At 54.4% G+C, this 16882-nt stretch overlaps 2 protein-coding genes across 2 annotated transcripts in view; both read left to right on the top strand.

The window, feature by feature from the left end:
- Positions 1–14640, top strand: part of DIDO1 (death inducer-obliterator 1) — a 45096-nt gene extending 30456 nt beyond the window's left edge. The window contains exons 8-17 of the mRNA XM_024750156.1: positions 3649–4126; positions 4374–4533; positions 5318–5434; positions 5592–5696; positions 5960–6095; positions 6317–6845; positions 7505–7658; positions 8411–8500; positions 9308–9503; positions 10251–14640. Of these exons, the coding sequence (XP_024605924.1) occupies positions 3649–4126; positions 4374–4533; positions 5318–5434; positions 5592–5696; positions 5960–6095; positions 6317–6845; positions 7505–7658; positions 8411–8500; positions 9308–9503; positions 10251–10366 (2081 nt within the window). The 3' untranslated portion in view covers positions 10367–14640. The remainder of the gene's footprint in view (positions 1–3648; positions 4127–4373; positions 4534–5317; positions 5435–5591; positions 5697–5959; positions 6096–6316; positions 6846–7504; positions 7659–8410; positions 8501–9307; positions 9504–10250) is intronic.
- A 2096-nt stretch (positions 14641–16736) lies between these two features.
- Positions 16737–16882, top strand: part of LOC112402947 (death-inducer obliterator 1-like) — a 2409-nt gene continuing 2263 nt past the window's right edge. The window contains exon 1 of the mRNA XM_024750174.1: positions 16737–16823. Coding sequence (XP_024605942.1) covers positions 16737–16823 — 87 coding nt within the window. The remainder of the gene's footprint in view (positions 16824–16882) is intronic.

Consider the following 16882-nt stretch of genomic DNA (forward strand, 5'->3'; position numbering starts at 1 on the left):
CTTGGCGCCTGGTCACATAAGAAGCTCTTTGATTTCTTTGGCATTTACAGCCAATCCTTCTGAGTAGTGTCTCTCCCCCTACCCCCCATCGTGTCAGTGTGACTGAAAGCCTCATATCTGGGGATTTTTAGGGTAAATTGGCACCTCTTTGGGGCAGGACAAAAGGTATAAAGCAGTGACCGTCCCTCAGGGTTTCTCACCGGTCCCTGTGAGGGGCCACCCCGGCAACGGCTGTCACTGGGCGGGGGCCGCGCGATGCTGTGCGACTCGGGCTCCTGCCCGGCGCCGGTTCCTCGTTCTGCTGCACAGCACTGGCTGCTCGGAGTAACACAGCTTCCACTCCCGTCTCCTCTTGTCCCCACCGAGGCCCACCAGTGCCACCCAGTGGCCAGCGATGCCATAGCACCACGGCCCACCTTGCCGTGTGGCAAGGCCCCCAGTTTCATGCTTATTGGGAAGTTAGCCAATTAGATTGTTGCTGGTCCCTGAGCGCACCGGCCTGCCTGGTTCCTACCGGGCTTCACCACAAACAACTCGTTTCCAGTATAAACCAATGGCCAGACCCAGCAAAAACGACGTCATCTGGGGCGGTGGCATGGCCACTGGCCAGCCTTTCCTCCTGTATCTGCTCCCCAAGACAGCACCTGGCCTGGAGCTTGGGCCACTCTTTTCCCCATAGGCAGACCCCGGGATGGCCCAGACTGGGTGTACACTCCCAGGAGGCCGTCTGTCCGGCACATGGGCAGGTGGTCACCCTGCCTCGAGCTGGCAGCACTGGGGGCCTGCCACTGCTGGAGCCACTCTACCATGGGGGTGTGCTGCTTTCCTGTTCTAGAACTGGTGCTTCGTGGTTGGTTGGTTACGCCTTGCTCTTCTGTGAATGTATACACATAATACAGTTAAAAGGGAATTTGGATGAATTTGCAAATCTGATTTTAGCTCTGCTCAGAAGTAATGCTTCTGTCACTGTCAGACACTTTGGCACTACACGGTGTCACTGCCATTCCAAAAGCAGCTAACCCACATCCAGCTGACGGTGGGACCAGATGCAACTGTTTTCTGTTTTGAGCATTTTTCCTCAAAGTAGGAGAGGGATAGAGCTGACTTGCTGTTGGGGTCCACCAGTTCCCACATCTTACCAACTTTTTATTTATGTAATTATACTTACATACGCTCTGAGATGCAGGTGAGGGATGATGAAAGTTGACTTTTAAAAGCCAGAAGCAGCTAATTTTATAGAAGAGCAGCATAATGGTTAAGGAAAGCCATCCCCTGCTTTTTAAATAGATTACGTTCATTTACTGTTAACCTCTCTTGGATAGCAGGTCACTTTAATCACCTGTACTGTGAATGTCCTAAAAATAAGCTCCTGGCTTCTGTTTTCCCTGAATGAGAGAAAACACTGGTTAGACCAGTGGAAGCGTTGATCTTAGGGAATGAATGTTTTCGAAGTCAACAGGAATTGTCACTTGAAACAATGTAAATGTCACATGATAAGATTTGTTTGAGGCCCCATCATGGGTGCCTCACTGAGGATTCTGGAAGCACCTTAGGCCAGCTTTTTACAGTTGTTTAAAAGTGTGCTACTAAAATCTCAGCAAAGTTTGTAAAAAGTCAGTGACTGAGCTGGTCTTAGGACTCGATTTTAATCCTGACGGGTTCCTTCATCCCCTGCTGGCAGTCACAGCTGGCACCGCGTCCTGCTCCACTCCACTCTCGTTCCTTCCCCCAAGAAGAGGGGCTGTCCATTTCATTTAACCTAAGCTCTAGCAGTCGTCCCCCCCATAGCGCCTTAGGAATATGGATTTGAGCTGATGAAATAATATACGTAGAATCATAGTACTTAGTCTTAGTTCCTGTGACGTCCCCAGTTCCTACCTTGTTAGCTGTGACTTGCTGACGGGACATGGGTGACAGCCAGCAGGGTGGTCTTGGGAAAGGGCTGCTCAGCAGGGAGTGGGTGGTCTTGGGAAAGCCTGGACAGCATAGCCCGGGGGTGCCAGCACATGTGGGGCCAGTGATTGGGACACAGTGGACAAGGGGACATGAGGTCGGGGGGTGCTCTGTGAGATGAAAATAGATTTGCAGTCAGGGTGGTTGCTTGATGACAATGAGGTACTTCTAACATGGTTCTAAGTTTTGGATGTGTGTAGCGCTGTTGCAAACTTTGTAAAGTTAGGTAATTTCGCCTGTACTGTGAAATGGAAAAATCTTGTGGTCCCTGGACTTTTAACACCTGTGGCTGAACTGACCTGACAGTGCTGGAGGAAGGCAGTCCTGAGGGCAGCACTCTGGCCCTTTGCCAGGATGGTCATGCGGGGTGTAGGCTGTGAACGCCTTGGGGGCTCTTGTGGGGTCAGGCCTTATTTGTAGACAGGCTCTCACCTCTCTTCCCAGAGTTCAGATTTTCTCCCTGCTTCACTAGGACAGTTGCAAGAAGCACCGGCAGCTGGCTGGAATTGGTGGGTCTTCAAGCCCTGCGTAAAATTGGAAGGCTGCTAGAGTATCTCGAAGTCTCCCGTTTAGAATCTAGGGGCTCACTGCGCTGTGGGTAGTTTGAGAAAAGCCTGCACCTGGGGAGGCGGCTTCTCCGTCGGTCCGGTGTGACGTGGCCCTAGGTGGTGTCCCTGTGCTCTCCTGGCTTGCTCCCTGGACCTGCCTGCCCCCACCCCCACCCCGTTCTGCCCTGGGTCCCAGACGTTCTGGGCGGTGGGCCTGAGCGGGGCCATCTGGAAACACGCCCCTGCTCTCAGTCACGGCTCCCCACGTACCTCTGCTGGGCCGCACGCCCCTAAGACTGAGGAACTGGTCTTAGGACGAATCTCCTTGCTTGCCTCTGACTGTAATTCTGATGGTTTGATACGGGATTAGGTGTAATCAGTCCATGCGAAGTACTGACACAAAGACTCATTTTAGCTTTTGGCTGTAATCCTTGTTTGCGTTGAAAGTGCTAACCTACTGTCTTACCCAATAGCGAGCTGCAGCTAGAGGGGTGTGAATGACAGCAGGTGGCGTTCCTGCCACCCAGCTCCTAGTGTAAAAATAACTGGTCTCCCCCCATGTTGCAGTTTTCTGCCAACATTCTATATTTTGTTAATGTCACCATGTCCAGTTGACTTTTGTCCAAGAGGATGGTGAACACCTGTGAGCCGCTAACCCCAGGGTGGACTCTCGCTAGTCCTTCCAGTGCCCCACGGGCCCCCGAGGTGGGGCTTGGATATGTATTCGAAGAGAATGTGTCTGATCCACCCTGGAAAGATTTTCTAAGCTCCTGTTCACCAAAAACTGCACTGGGACTCTCCATGAGAGTGGTCTTTGAAATCTATACCTTCTCTCTTCTCTTGATACAGCAAAATTTGCCCTTCGAGTTCCAAGCTAAGCTAATGGTTTAAATCAGGCCTTTGATAGCTTACTGGTTTATCGGTTGAAGTCAGAGTTTTAATAGTAAAGCATTTCTCTCTGAAACAAAGTATATTCACTATCATAAATGTTGCTGGTAGCCCTTTTTACACTCCTTTTCTGAATTTAACAGTTACTTTAAATCTGTCTCAGTGATGCCGGGTTATTAGCTTTGCTGGTTTCGGGTGCACGTGCTGTGTGGGGTCCCCTGCACCCCTACCTCACTAAGCGGGCTCCTCTCCTTTGCAGCCGTGAAGGAGGACAGACGCGCAGAGGCCAAGGTAGCGGTGGCGGCGGTGCCGAAGAAGGCGGCTTCTCCAGGCTCCTCGGGGGGCGGCAAGCAACCCTCGCCCAGAAATCTCCTTCCAAAGAAGTCCCCTCCTTTTGCAAACGCGGCAGCAGCCAAACCGGCCATCAAAAAGACGCCAACGGGTTTCAAGGGCACCATCCCCAAGAGGCCGTGGCTCTCGGCTGCCCCCTCCCCCTCGGGCAGCGCTCCCTCGGCCAAGCAGGCAGGGCTGGCACCTGTTGCTGCCACGTCTGCTTCCAGAAAGTTTCCCAGCTCCGCTGCTTCGGTGGGCGCCATCAGGAAGCCTGGGCCCACCTCGGTTCCCCTGGCCTCTCCAGCCCCGGGACGCCTGGGCCCCGCGAGCCCTGCTTCGTCACAGCCAAATTCTCAAATTCGGCAAAACATAAGACGCTCCTTGAAGGAGATCTTGTGGAAAAGGTGGGCTGTTCCACTTTGTTTCTTATATGTTAAAGTGGAAAGTTTTCCACGTAAAGGGTGGTTGTTTCATGATGGCCCCGCTGTTTAAGAAAAATGTCACATGTGGGACTTCCCTGGTGGTCCAGTGGTTAAGACTCCGCGCTTCCACTGCAGGGGGCACTGGGGTTCCATCCCTGGTTGGGGAGCTGAGATCCCACATGGCATGTAAGTGCAGCAGTTACCATGAGGTTTTTTTCATTCCATCTAGAGTCACTGACAGCGATGACTTAATCATGACAGAAAATGAAGTAGGAAAAATTGCACTGCACATCGAGAAGGAGATGTTTAACTTGTTCCGAGTCACAGACAATCGGTACAAGAGCAAGTACCGCAGCCTCATGTTCAACCTCAAGGACCCCAAAAACCAGGTGTGTGTCCGACCGTCAGGAGAGGGGGCAGTCCTGGCCAGGTGCTGCCCAGGCCTGGGTTAGGGCAGTGGGTCCCCCTGCAGCTGTGGGTGAGTGGCACGCTGTTTCCGTGGGGCCAGGCGCTCGCCCGCTGAGGTTCTTGCCACCCGCGCGCCTGTGTGCCTGCCGGGGCCCACGCTGTCTGGATCGGCCTCTTGACCTCTTACCTGTGTTTAGAAGCAGGGCACATACTCTGACTTTCCATTTTGCCTTGTTAACCCCCTGGCAGAAGGGATTTCTTCTACCTTTGTCCCTAACACTGTACCTTCTTCAGTCGATTGTGTTTTCTGTGAAGTGGTCTTTGTAGCAGGGTCAGTGCGGCGGGATACTCGAGATCAGCTGCCCGACCTCAGGGCCCTTGTTCTCTGAGCATCGATGGGATGCTCCGGGCCCTCGTCCTGCTGCGGGGCAGGGGCTTGCCTTGCTGCCCATCTCCACATCCTCTCTAGTATCTTAGAGGGGTTTTTTTGTTTTTTGTTGTTGTTTTTTTTTTTTTTGTGGTACACGGGCCTCTCACTGTTGTGGCCTCTCCCGTTGCGGAGCACAGGCTCCGGACGCGCAGGCTCAGCGGCCATGGCTCACGGGCCCAGCCGCTCTGCGGCATGTGGGATCTTCCCGGACCGGGGCACGAACCAGTGTCCCCTGCATCGGCAGGCGGACTCTCAACCACTGCGCCACCAGGGCAGCCCTCTTAGAGGGAAGCCCTCTTAGAGGGAACGAGTGAACAAGAGATGTTTGTTTACAGGGGCTCTTCCATCGTGTTCTGCGTGAAGAAATCTCTTTGGCAAAACTTGTGAGAATGAAGCCAGAAGAACTTGTCTCCAAAGAGCTTTCCATGTGGAAAGAGAGATCGTCAAAGCCTGTGAGTGCCGACGGGAGAGGCGGCTGCGGGTGCCAGAAGCCTGACACCAGCGCCCCCCGCCCCCACCCCAGAGTGAATTAATAGCCCTTTGGCATGAGAGAGTCCCTTTGGGAAAGAAGGGCTAAGTCTTCACGTTTGTCTGTCTTTTTCATCTTAGGTGATGGAGTCCAGAACTAAATTGCATAATGAGACTAAGAAGCCAACCGTTAAACAGGAAACTCTTCCTGATATGGAAGATTCTCCGCCAGTGTCAGATTCTGATGTAAGCGTTTAGGATTTCCAGTGCTCACGAGAATTGACTAAGATGATCCCGTTCCAGATGTTGTTAGGTGCCTGAATTACTGGGCAAGACACTGAGCTGACACAAGTGTGTGTAGTTGTATTGCTTCTCAAGTACTTGTATTCAGTAGTCCTTTTTCTGTTTTTTCAGTGGTTCTTAATCACGTGAGATGTTTCTTCCGTGGGTGCTGCTAATTTGGAGAGGGGGTGAAAGAGAAATGACCTTCTTTGCTTCTTGTGCTTTAGGAACAGCAAGAATCGGTGCGGGCGGCCCCCGAGAGGAGTGCAGCACCGCTGCTGGACCTTGTCGGCAGCATGCTGCAGGACACGACCGGGCAGCACCGGGCGCACCTCTTTGACCTGAATTGTAAGATCTGCACAGGTGAGCAGATCTTGGGGGAGACTGGAGACCCTTCTCGGGACAGCTGCATTCAAACCAGGTTACACAGTGGAAAGGCTAGAATCGTTTCTTCAGGCTTAGGAAGTGAGCCCTTGCCTTTATAGTGGTGGTGTTTTAAAGCAGTGATCGTCTGTCTACCCACGGGCAGGCTTTGCTCTCGAACGTGTGGGATTTCTCACGAAGGCCTTCCTTCTGTTCTCCAGGTCAGGTTCCATCGTCGGAAGATGAGCCAGCTCCACAAAAGCAAAAGTGGTCAACTTCTGCCAAGAAGGAGGACTCAAAGTCCAAGCATGACAGCTCTGCCTCTGAGCCCGCTCTCAGCTCAGCCGGTGATGCGGCACCAGAAACTCTGCCTGAAAACGCCTCGGAGCCAGACCTGGAAAGCGCTGCTCGCGCCCATTTGGAGGGAAGGTCCCTCCCGGTGCCTCCAGAGGACGGCCACCCCGAGCCCTCCACCCTGGAAGGCGCCCCCTGCCCGGCCCCTGGGGGCGGCGGAGTGCTCACCACAGTCACGGTGTCCGGCCGAGACCCCAGGACTGCACCAGGCGGGCCGAGCACGGGCACGGCTCCCTCGGCAGCCCGCCCAGACGGCGCCCACCCAGCGGAGCCCCGACAGGACGTCCCGAAGCCTGTGCCGACCTCCGTGACGGTGCCCAAGTCCATCCTGGCCAAGCCGTCCGCGTCGCCCGAGCCCAGATACCTCCTGTCGGTCCCACCGTCGCCAAGCATCAGGTGCGGCCCCCGTGTGTGGTCTGAGCCGCTGAGCTGTGGCCTTGCTTTCAGAAGAACAGGAGCAGTAATGAGTGATTCAGTCGTTCGGCTCTGAAATCCACCTCTCCTCAATTTTCTATTTTAAAAAGGCGTTTTTTTAAAGCTTCAGTTTTTTTTTTTTTTTTTTTTTTTTTTTTTTTTTGCGGTACGCGGGCCTCTCACTGTTGTGGCCCCTCCCGTTGCGGAGCACAGGCTCCAGACGCGCAGGCTCAGCGGCCATGGCTCACGGGCCCAGCCGCTTCGCGGCATGTGGGATCTTCCCGGACCGGGGCACGAACCCGTGTCCCCTGCGTCGGCAGGCGGACTCTCAACCACCGCGCCACCAGGGAAGCCCTAAAGCTTCAGTTTTAGGATGACTAGTTATCACCTTAGAAATATAGTTCCTGAAAACTGGAATTTAAACTTACAGCCATCCAGTTTATTGCCTATGTAGTTTATATTTCTTTGACCAGAATGTGTTTATATCATTATGATTAAGGTAATTAATTGGAAAAAGTAAGCTATCAAAACTTGCAGGAATTCACTTTGCTTTTATAAACACGTTAAATAAATAAATAAATATTGGGGATTCTTTGGGCAGAGAGAAAGATTCACGTATTTTCTGTGGTTTTGTTTTACAGCATCTCAGAGTCCCGCTCCCCTCCAGAAGGCGATACCACCCTCTTTTTGTCTCGACTTGGCACCATTTGGAAAGGATTTATTAACATGCAGAGTGTAGCGAAGTTTGTCACTAAGGCGTATCCTGTCTCTGGATGTTTTGATTATCTCAGTGAGGTTAGAACCAGGAGGGAGAGAATGCGTGTGTGTGTGTGTGTGTGTGTGTGTGTGTGTGCGCGCGCGTGTGTGTGCGTGCACGCGTTTTCCACGGGCACTCTGGTCCCGCGCTGGAGTCAGGCGTGTGACCACCTTCCTACTGAGTGTCTGGACACGCAAGCACCTCTGAAGGCAAAATAGGGGTTGCCGGGCCGAGTCCGCAGGTTACGCGGTTTGGACAGTGGCGAAAATTCAAATGAGAAATCAGACCCTCCACCTTTTCTGAAAAAGCTGAAGCTTGTCTTCCTTCTCCCTCTGTTCACTAGAGCTTGTGCAAAACCAACCTGGGTGTGCGTGTGCCCACTGCAGGTGTGGCCAGACACGCATGACCTGCCTTGGTGTGGAGGGGCACACGTGACAGGTCTTTTATTTTTCAAAATTAACAAAACAGCACTAGCATTTCAGACTTAACAGAGAGTGAGTGCTCAGTCACTTCTGAGACATACCTGGATCTTTATGTATGTTCATAAAAGACAACAGTAAAACATATTGCTAACTGTCATCCTATTTAGCAGAAGCTTATCCTCCTGCCACCCTTGGGTTTGGTCACTCATAATCGCGGATGTTAGTCAGCGAAGCAACATTTGACACAGTTATTGGTGCTTTGTTTGGGATAGTTGCAGTTTTCTTAGTTGTGAATCTCGGGTAGTTTGGGGTCTCTCTGTGACCGCCACGGTTCCACCGGCCATTTAATCAGAGTTCATTTCACTTAGGACCTGCCCGACACGATTCACATCGGCGGAAGGATTGCCCCAAAGACAGTCTGGGATTACGTTGGCAAACTCAGATCTTCAGTGTCTAAGGTACCTGCCCACAGTCTGATGATCTCTGCACCCAAGGAAGGAGGGGTTTGTTTACACACGGCTCTTTCTTTGACTTCTCGTCTTGCACGTTAATACTTGAGATGTCTCTAGTTCGTGAGATATTGCAGGTGAACGTTTAAGTTGATAGCTGGCTAACCTGTGAAGGGGTGTCTGCGTAGCATGACGGTGGAAGCTTTGTGAAAGCGCATGTGCCGTTCAGGGTTAGAAATACAGACGCTCTGTCCCTTCTTGTCTGAGCTGATGGAGCAGAGGTGGGGGAGGCGGCTGGGCTGGAGTCTGACCCCCTGAAATGCCGCCGCAGCTGTGTGTCTGCGTGTGCAGTGCTCTTTGGGGGAGGGGCTCTTGTTTTCACTGGGGTCACAGAAGGGTTACAACCCTGGTCTAGTTCAGCCCTCCCGTTTCGGAGCTGCGGGCAGCTCATCACACGCTTAGTGGTCACTTAGCTCTGTGTCAGACACTGCCCCAGACTGGCCCTGCACACAGAATACCCCATCAGTACGAGAGCCCCAGGAGGTGGGCTCTGTGTTGAGGACAGTGGGGCTAAGTAGTTTTAAAGCGGTTCCTCCGAAACCAAGATCAAACCCAGCAGTCTTGAGACTCGGGCCTGTGTCCTCTTCACTAGCTCGTTGTTCTGATGTGTTGGGCAGCAGGGATGTGACAGTCAGAATCAGAGCTGGTTGCTTCTCTCCTCGCTTCCCTCCTGCTTTTGGGGCTGAGGTGCAAGGTGAAGCGGCTGCCTTTCCGAGAGGCCGCAGGTCAATGCTCCCCGCCCTCTGTTTGTTGCAGGAGCTGTGTCTGATCCGCTTCCACCCTGCGACGGAGGAGGAGGAGGTGGCCTACATCTCTCTGTACTCCTATTTCAGCAGCCGCGGCCGCTTCGGCGTCGTGGCAAACAACAGTAGGCACGTCAAAGACCTCTACCTGATCCCGCTGAGCGCCGCGGACCCTGTGCCCTCCAAACTCCTGCCCTTTGAGGGACCAGGTAGGCCCCAGCCTTCTGCCCACACGTCCCCCCCACGCCCTGCGGAGTCAGTCCCAGCGAGCTGTGTGCCTCACCCAGACCCGGCCTTTGGCAGCAGAACTTGGGAGCAGGGGTGAAGTAGCGTCGAGCTATGGGACTTCCTGGATAGTGGAGGGTGGCACCGGAGGTCCCCTGAGGAAGGTGTGAATTGTCTTAGAAAAGTCCTGTGAAGAGGGACAAACCTGTCCGGAGCCCGCCCGCCTCGTGTGAGCAGGGTGTTGGTGGCAGGAGCTGGGCAGTGCCGGGAGGGCGGGGCCTGGGCCTGGCCTGCGGGCTTGCCTCCTTGCAGGCGTCAGGCCAAGCCTCTTCGCTACAGGCATTCGTTTTGAGGAGAAACGAGAAATAGCGTTGAGACAGGAACTAGTTCTAGAAATAGTCACTTTGAAATCTGCTGCTCGAGTTCTTATCTTTGGCAGACCACTTTCTGTTCACTCATTGCTTAGAAAGTGCTGCTCCTAAAGAATTACTTACAGGCTGACCAGAAAGCAAGTTCAGGCTTGTCAAGGGAGCTAAGGGTGATTCCAAGGGGGACGTGGTCTCTGGGGACCCAACTCGTCTTAACCCTGAGAAGTTGATGGGACTTAAGTCTCGCAGAAAGATGCCTAAATGGGAGTCTCCCCTTGGCCGTGACGCCCCCAAAAATGGCTAAGCCTAGAAGATGCTGAGTGTAACCCGCGGTCAGCGCTCTTGAAGCACTTGCTTCTACAGGCGGTGGCTACGCCCGCGCCCGGTGCCTCCGTGTCCATGGCCAGCGCCCCAGCGGCTCTGCGGCTGGGCCCAGCGTCCTGGTCGGTCCCCGTGACCACAGGGCTCGTGTTCCCTGACATAACACACGGAACTGTCTCAGTGCCAAACACGCTAGAAGCCACGCTCTCCGGGGGGCTGTCCCACTCCTCGTGCTACAGCGGCGCCGCCTGATGGGCAGCAGGGAGGGCCGTGGCCGAGGTTCTTGGCGGGCAGCCCCTGGGGTGCTGGCTGGCTCCCTGGACGCCGTGTTCCTGACGCAGCGGTGACGGTGGTGAAGCCGACTTCCCGATACCATGAGGAGCCTCCGGTCAGTCACAAGGGCGGAAGCCTGTGCGGGGCCTAGTGTGAGCATAGATCCTGTGACATGTACACTCTGCGTGTCTGTAGCAGCGGGACCTGGGAGGTGACAAAGCCCTGTTTCACCCGTGTTGGAGCCCCTCTCACGGCTCCACCTGCAGAGCCTGCGGTGGGGTCTTGCCTGACTCCGTCCCAGTGCACCTTGTCACACGAGCAGGGGGGCTGCCAGGTTCGGGGCCACAGACAGACCCTGAGTGGGGCAGAGGTGGTTGAGGTCAGGCGTGGTGAGGAGGCAGGGGCGCGGGGGCCACCGAGGGGAGCCCCAGTTGGAGCCGCGGCGGGAGCTGGTGCAGTGCTGGGTTGGGGCCTGGCTGGCAGAGGGAGGGGGGCCGCGCTGGGTGTTCTGGGGTGACACGGGGACAAGGAAGGCTGGGCAGGGCGCTCATCTCACCTGCTAAGTGACCACACTTGATGACCAGCGGAGTGGACATCACTCCTCCACCTGCATTCCCAAGGCTGTCACTTCCTGAAGGGGATGCTCAAAGGCCTGCGGGTTTTCATCCACAATAGAGAACGAAGGTTTCATTAAAATCAAGTAGGAAGAGGGATTTTGGAAACGTGATTGTATGGGAAATTTTACCATAAACTTTTAAAGACTTTTAATCGAAGAGCTTCTAAATCTCAGCTCGCTCGATTTAGTATGTATATTTTTAATTCTCCTGCTACCTTTGTTTGACGTTAACATCTGTGTGTGTTCTGTACACCTGCACATCAGCCAGACTCCCTTGGCCCCAGAGGCCACGTTACCTGCCTGAGCTGCTTCGCACGTTTGTAGCGTGACTTGGCGCTCCCTGGGTACAGACGTCCATGTGTCCCAGGCTCGTGTTGTGTGTGTGCGTGTGTGTTCGGAAGGTGGGCCGGGGGTGTTCCTCCTGTCTCTGCACAGCATCCTTTGACGGCACGGGTCCAGTCTGAGGGGCTGCCGTGTCCGTCGATGGAGCAGCCAGTGGGCTTGAGCACATGCTGCCTGGCAGCGCTGGCCCCGCACCCTGAGGGGAGCACCCTTGACCCCCCATGTCAGCCCCGCAGCAGGGAGCGCCCGCACTGCCCAGGGTTGTCACTGCCTGAGGTCGCAGGGCCGGTAAGCGTGGAGTCAGGGTCTGACCCGGCCGCATCTCCATCCCAAGGCCTCAGTGGGGCACAGGCCTCCCACTTCGGGCAGCCCGCCAGTGGGCGGGCCTCTTGGAGGAGGAGGGCAGGCCTGTGGGGGTGGAGAGTGCCTGACTCGGCACGTCCGTCTCTGGACTTGGGAGCCCCGTAGATTTTGACAGTATGGCTCACTTGAGAAGCAGGTGAGGACACGAGGTGTTGAATCCATGTGCGGAGCCGGGGAGGCCTGCGCGGCCTGCTCGTGGTCAGCGTCCTCTCCGCCCCACGCTTGGATGGTGGACACGGGGTGGTCTCCACGCAGAACCCACAGCCCAGTCCCTGCACGGCAACAGAGCCCATCCGAGCCCAGTCTGCCTCCAGGGCCTTTTGTCCTCCCGGGCTCCCTCGACTTGTCCCAGAGGCGCCAGGCTGTCGCCACGTCACACAGCCTGGAGGACGGCTGGGAGGCCCGCGTCCCTCTGAGCCAGCGGACAGTCCCTCCACTGTGGACACGGCTCAGCTCAGTCCCACGCACACTGACGGGGCTCCACCCCTGGGGACTCGGGTCTCAGCTGGTCCGCGCGTCTAGGGGCTTTATTCACAGAAGGAAGACCAGTCAGATGGGATGCTGGGCCTAGGCCAGGGCGCCCGGCCCTCCCGAGGGGGTGGGGGGGGCGCCTGTCGAGGGCCCTCAGGCATCTAAGGTGTGGACCACCCTGAGCAGAGGACAGGGACCTGCCTTCCGAGGCATTGCAGGGCGAGGGCCATTCTCTAGCAGGCTGGCTCCATCCGTGGTGTCTGCCTTCTGTCCTCACGCTTAACTGCTTCCTAAATTAGCAGACCGTTTCCGTGACTCGCAATATTGTCAGGTAAGCACGTTTTCAGTTTCTGCGTGCATAGCTGTGTACGGATGCTGTAATCAAAGGCAAAATCGTGCTGAATGGAAAGTGCTTTTCTCTCCTTTGAAATCAATAAAAATATTTCATGGAAACTGGTCATTGTTTGTCTGAATTTGAACCATTTGGTAGCTCTTGGTGCCCATCCAGGTGCACTGTGACGGAGGACTGTCTCCACCTTACTTTGCCTCAGCCGACGCCAGTGTGCTTCTGGCTGTGCAGGTGGCGGTGCTGTGCTGGGGGCGCCTGGACACGGGCGGGCGGACGGATGGACGGCGCTCTCCTCACTGGGACGCGGAGCCCTGGCTTTGCACAGGTCTTAGGGACCCAAGAGTGGGAGCGGGCGAAGTCTGCATGGGAGCCGAGTGTGGCGGGCGGGCAGCTGCTTCTCCCTGTATTTGCTGGGTCTCTGCCCAAGTCCTCTTTGAGGACGGTTGCTGCTAACTCCAGCACAGTTTCTGTTCCCGCAGGTGTGGACGTTTTGTCTTGTCGGACTCAGACCATAAGAAGGTGTTCACTTTAAATACTGAATAGTGGAGCATTCCAGGTAGATTTAGGGGTAAAAGCCTCATTTGATAGTTGGACAGCTTTCATCTGGTTTATTAATTAAAACTAAACCTTGTCCCCCCGCTGTGCCACGTCCAAGGTGCATGGGGGCTGCTTCCCCCGCGGCCCTGTTGCTGACACACCTGGGCACAGATCCTGGTTTGGGTCTTGGCTCAGGAAATCCACACACACCTTTTCAGCTGTCCCTCGTCCCTGGGTTTGTCCACTTCTCTCCCTGTACGGGTGGTCTGGGGCTGACCCTTTCACCGTGAAGACTCGGGGACCTACATGCAGCTAAGAAGGCTTGTTTCATCCACACCGGACATTGTGGACACGTTTCTCCCGCCATTTGGAGGGGGTCGGGCAGGGGTGCCGACACCCCGGTGCTCAGTCTGATCGGTACCCCTTGTCTGGAAATGATAGTTCAGTGGCCTCCCACCTAGTTCTCATCTGCTTGATGAGTCATAAGCCTCACCACTACCCTCAAAGGGAGGTCGGTAAGTAAGCACCCCGCTTGTAACCATGGGACAGAGGCCCTGTGCGGAGCCGGGGAGGCGCCCCGGGCCCCCAGCGGGAGCCCTGTCTCTGCACACAGCCAGCGGGGCGCCCTTTCCTCTCCGGGGCTCACACTCAACAGTGGGCGCGCCCACAGGGGACCCAGGCAGAAAATGGGGCCTACAGGGGAAAGCTGCCCCTGCCACCACCCCAGTGGTAGTAGCCCTTTGTGTCCAGCGTGCCCTTGCCAGGCGCCTGTCGTGAGGGTGCGGAGCGGGGTGGAGCCACACGTGCCCTCGCCTCCCTGACGGTCACTGCCGAGGCCCCGGTAGCACAGTGAGTCATATTCTTCCACGAGTGAGTCATCCCCACGGTGCCAGTTACATTTCAAGTCTCCATGCGGCCATGACGTGCACAGGTGAAGCAGACAAGACTTGACTGCTTCAGAAACAGCCCAATTTAAATGTAAAATCCTGGGGAAGGTTAGTGGGGAAATTCAAAACTAACACTCCTCCAACTTGAGCTGTACTAGATCGCTTACGGTTGTGTGTAGATGAAGCAGTTGAGAGCTGAAAGCATTTAAAAGTACTAGCTGCTTCGTTAGGTGCCGGTCTCCAGGGAGTTAACTGTTTTCGAAACAAATGTAAATGTTAAGTAATTTAATCATAACTTCACCTGTGATGCCTGTGACCACAAAGGGTAGAGTCTAGAGAATTTTGCCAAGTCTGGGATATATCATTTTTGTTAGGAAGCATATAAAGCTGTTGCAAGTTGTAGGGCTGGCACACCCCCCGAGGACAGGACCCCACCTCCCTGGATTTAACGCTGTGACTTAGCCTCCCCACACAGCGTCTTTGACCTGAAACGCGATTCATGCCGCAGGCCCTGGTGTTGGCACCTTAGAGGTTTAGCTCTTCAGAGGTAGCATAGCCCATCTGCACTGAGGACAGAGGACAGTCGTGGGCCCTGGGCTGCTGAGAGGACGCCCCTGGCCGGGGCTCCCCAGCCCTCCCCACCCCCGCCCACGTGGCCGAGCGCATTCCTCCTCTGCTGCTGCTCACAGAGCTGGCCAAGGCTCCAGCTTGTGGCTCGGCTGGGGACCTGCTCTGCCAGCTCTGGGGCCGTGTCAGTGACAGTCGGTCCAGAAAGGGCCACGAGAGCCAGTTGAGCTATTGACTGTGCCCCAAACTGGATATTAGTGAACTGTAAATTATTCAGTAAGTGGCTGTTACAGTGAGTGAGAGATTTACTATTTTAAGTTAAAATAATTCACTTTCATTAGAAAGCAAACTTGATAGAGTATCTTCCACATCTGAGCAGAACCATCTGGATGCCATGCTCAGTGCAGTGGGCCTGGCCTTCCTGTCTCCACGCCCTCCTTTGCCCAGCTCCTCCTTCCCCTGAGTCACCAGTGTCATCAGAAGGGCAGGCAGAGGACATTCTGGAAGAAGCCGTTCCTCTTAGCACGAGTGGGCACCTCAGCCCTTGAATGTCAGCCTGTGAAACGAGGCGCTGAACACAGTGCGGAGGGGGGCTGGCAGTACCTCGCCGATCCATGCGGATGCTGGGCCAGCCCAGCTCACTCTGGCATGCCGGGTCTTCCTCCTCGGGGGCGGGGTGGGACATCCGCCACCCTCTCGCTCGGCATGTCGACCCCACCTCTGTTGGAATTTAGGAAGGGTGACAGGCGCTCAGAGCTACACAGTGGGTGTCCAGAGACAACTATTGGATCTGTGATCAGCTTAAAATCACAGGAAGAATAGGAAAAACGTGCTGATTTTCTTTTTTAGTGATTAAACAAAAACTATATAGCACGAATATCTTTTACACAATAGTGATTCATGTGTAAATTGAGTTTATACAATTTGATTAATTTTAAATATGCTGTTGAAACAATTTTGGTCCCGTGTTTATCATTTCTCCCTAACTTAGCAATCTGTGACTCGGGCTTTTCTGTTTCCCTGTTGGTGTTCCGGGTTTATTAGTGTGAGGGTGGAGGAGCCGTACAGGGACAGGAGCATCCCTGGGACAGTGCCCCACGATCCACAATGTTTGGACGAAGATTTTTTTAAGAAATAATTATTTTTTAAGAACTGTGCAATGTTCTGAAATTCCCAGCGTGTTCTCCACGTGGTCTGTCCTTTGTTGCCCCTGTCCGAACACCGTTGGGCTTCAAGCCGCACGTCTTGTGTTGACAGAGACCTGAGCGTTCGGCAGCTTTTGATAAGTTACTGGTCGTTGAACGTCTTTCTAAACCTGCAAGAACATTTGTTTTAGGCATTTTGGTCAGCGTCACTTTTCCCGTCGATTGTAATTCTGACACCAGTGACTGATGAACTTACCGAATGGTGTGTGCTATATCGATCAGGATAATCTTGTCGATCATTGTAATTGAGTTGTAGAATTGGTCCTTAATTGAACCTTTCATGTTAGTATGACTAGCTTAATTTACATATTGCAGCTCATAAGTTAAAGTCGAAAGGGGGTGCTGCCTTCCTGATTTGTAGCAAGAGTCAAATAAAGGAACACAGCTAAGGGTTCGTTTAGAAAACATCCTGGTATGTACCGGCTTCATTCCCAGTAGGTGGACGGCCTGGAGTGTGTGCGTGCTGGCCTTCCCCACCTCCCCCAGCACGCCTCTACCCTAGCGTTGTGTATAATTGAACATCTGTAATAATTTTAGCACTGGGCGAATGCGCGTGTGCATTGGGCCCTTGGTTTTGTGGTCTGTGGGCCCGTCAGGCCGGGCAGGTGCGCGGTGCAGTCTGCATCTTTTGCAGCTGGTCTTCAAACACTTGGTTCTGTTTTGCCACAGAATTTCCTCCTCCTCCCTCTGGAAACCATCCCCCCGCTGCCCTTCACACCCAGAGTGTACCCCTGAAGGACAAAAGCTACAATTCGATTCTAAAATTTGCACAACTGTTTTGTTTTTTTAGGTCTTGAGTCACCGCGTCCAAACATAATCCTGGGGTTAGTAATCTGTCAAAAAATAAAGCGGCCTTCAAATGCCGGCGAATTAGACAAGACAGAGGAGAAGCGGCCCCGTACTCAGACACAAGAAGAAATGGATCCCGTCCACCCCAGAGTGCCAGCAGCCCTGCTCCCTGAGAAGAAGCCGCCCAAGTACCCGCTGTGCCCAGGGGACGCGGCTGTCAGCACCACACCCCCGGGGTCTCCCCCACCCCCACCCCCTCCTCCAGAAGCACCAGG

This window comes from Neophocaena asiaeorientalis, unplaced genomic scaffold (assembly GCF_003031525.2).
Source record: "Neophocaena asiaeorientalis asiaeorientalis breed wild unplaced genomic scaffold, Neophocaena_asiaeorientalis_V1.1 scaffold606, whole genome shotgun sequence".
Classification (NCBI taxonomy): domain Eukaryota; kingdom Metazoa; phylum Chordata; class Mammalia; order Artiodactyla; family Phocoenidae; genus Neophocaena; species Neophocaena asiaeorientalis.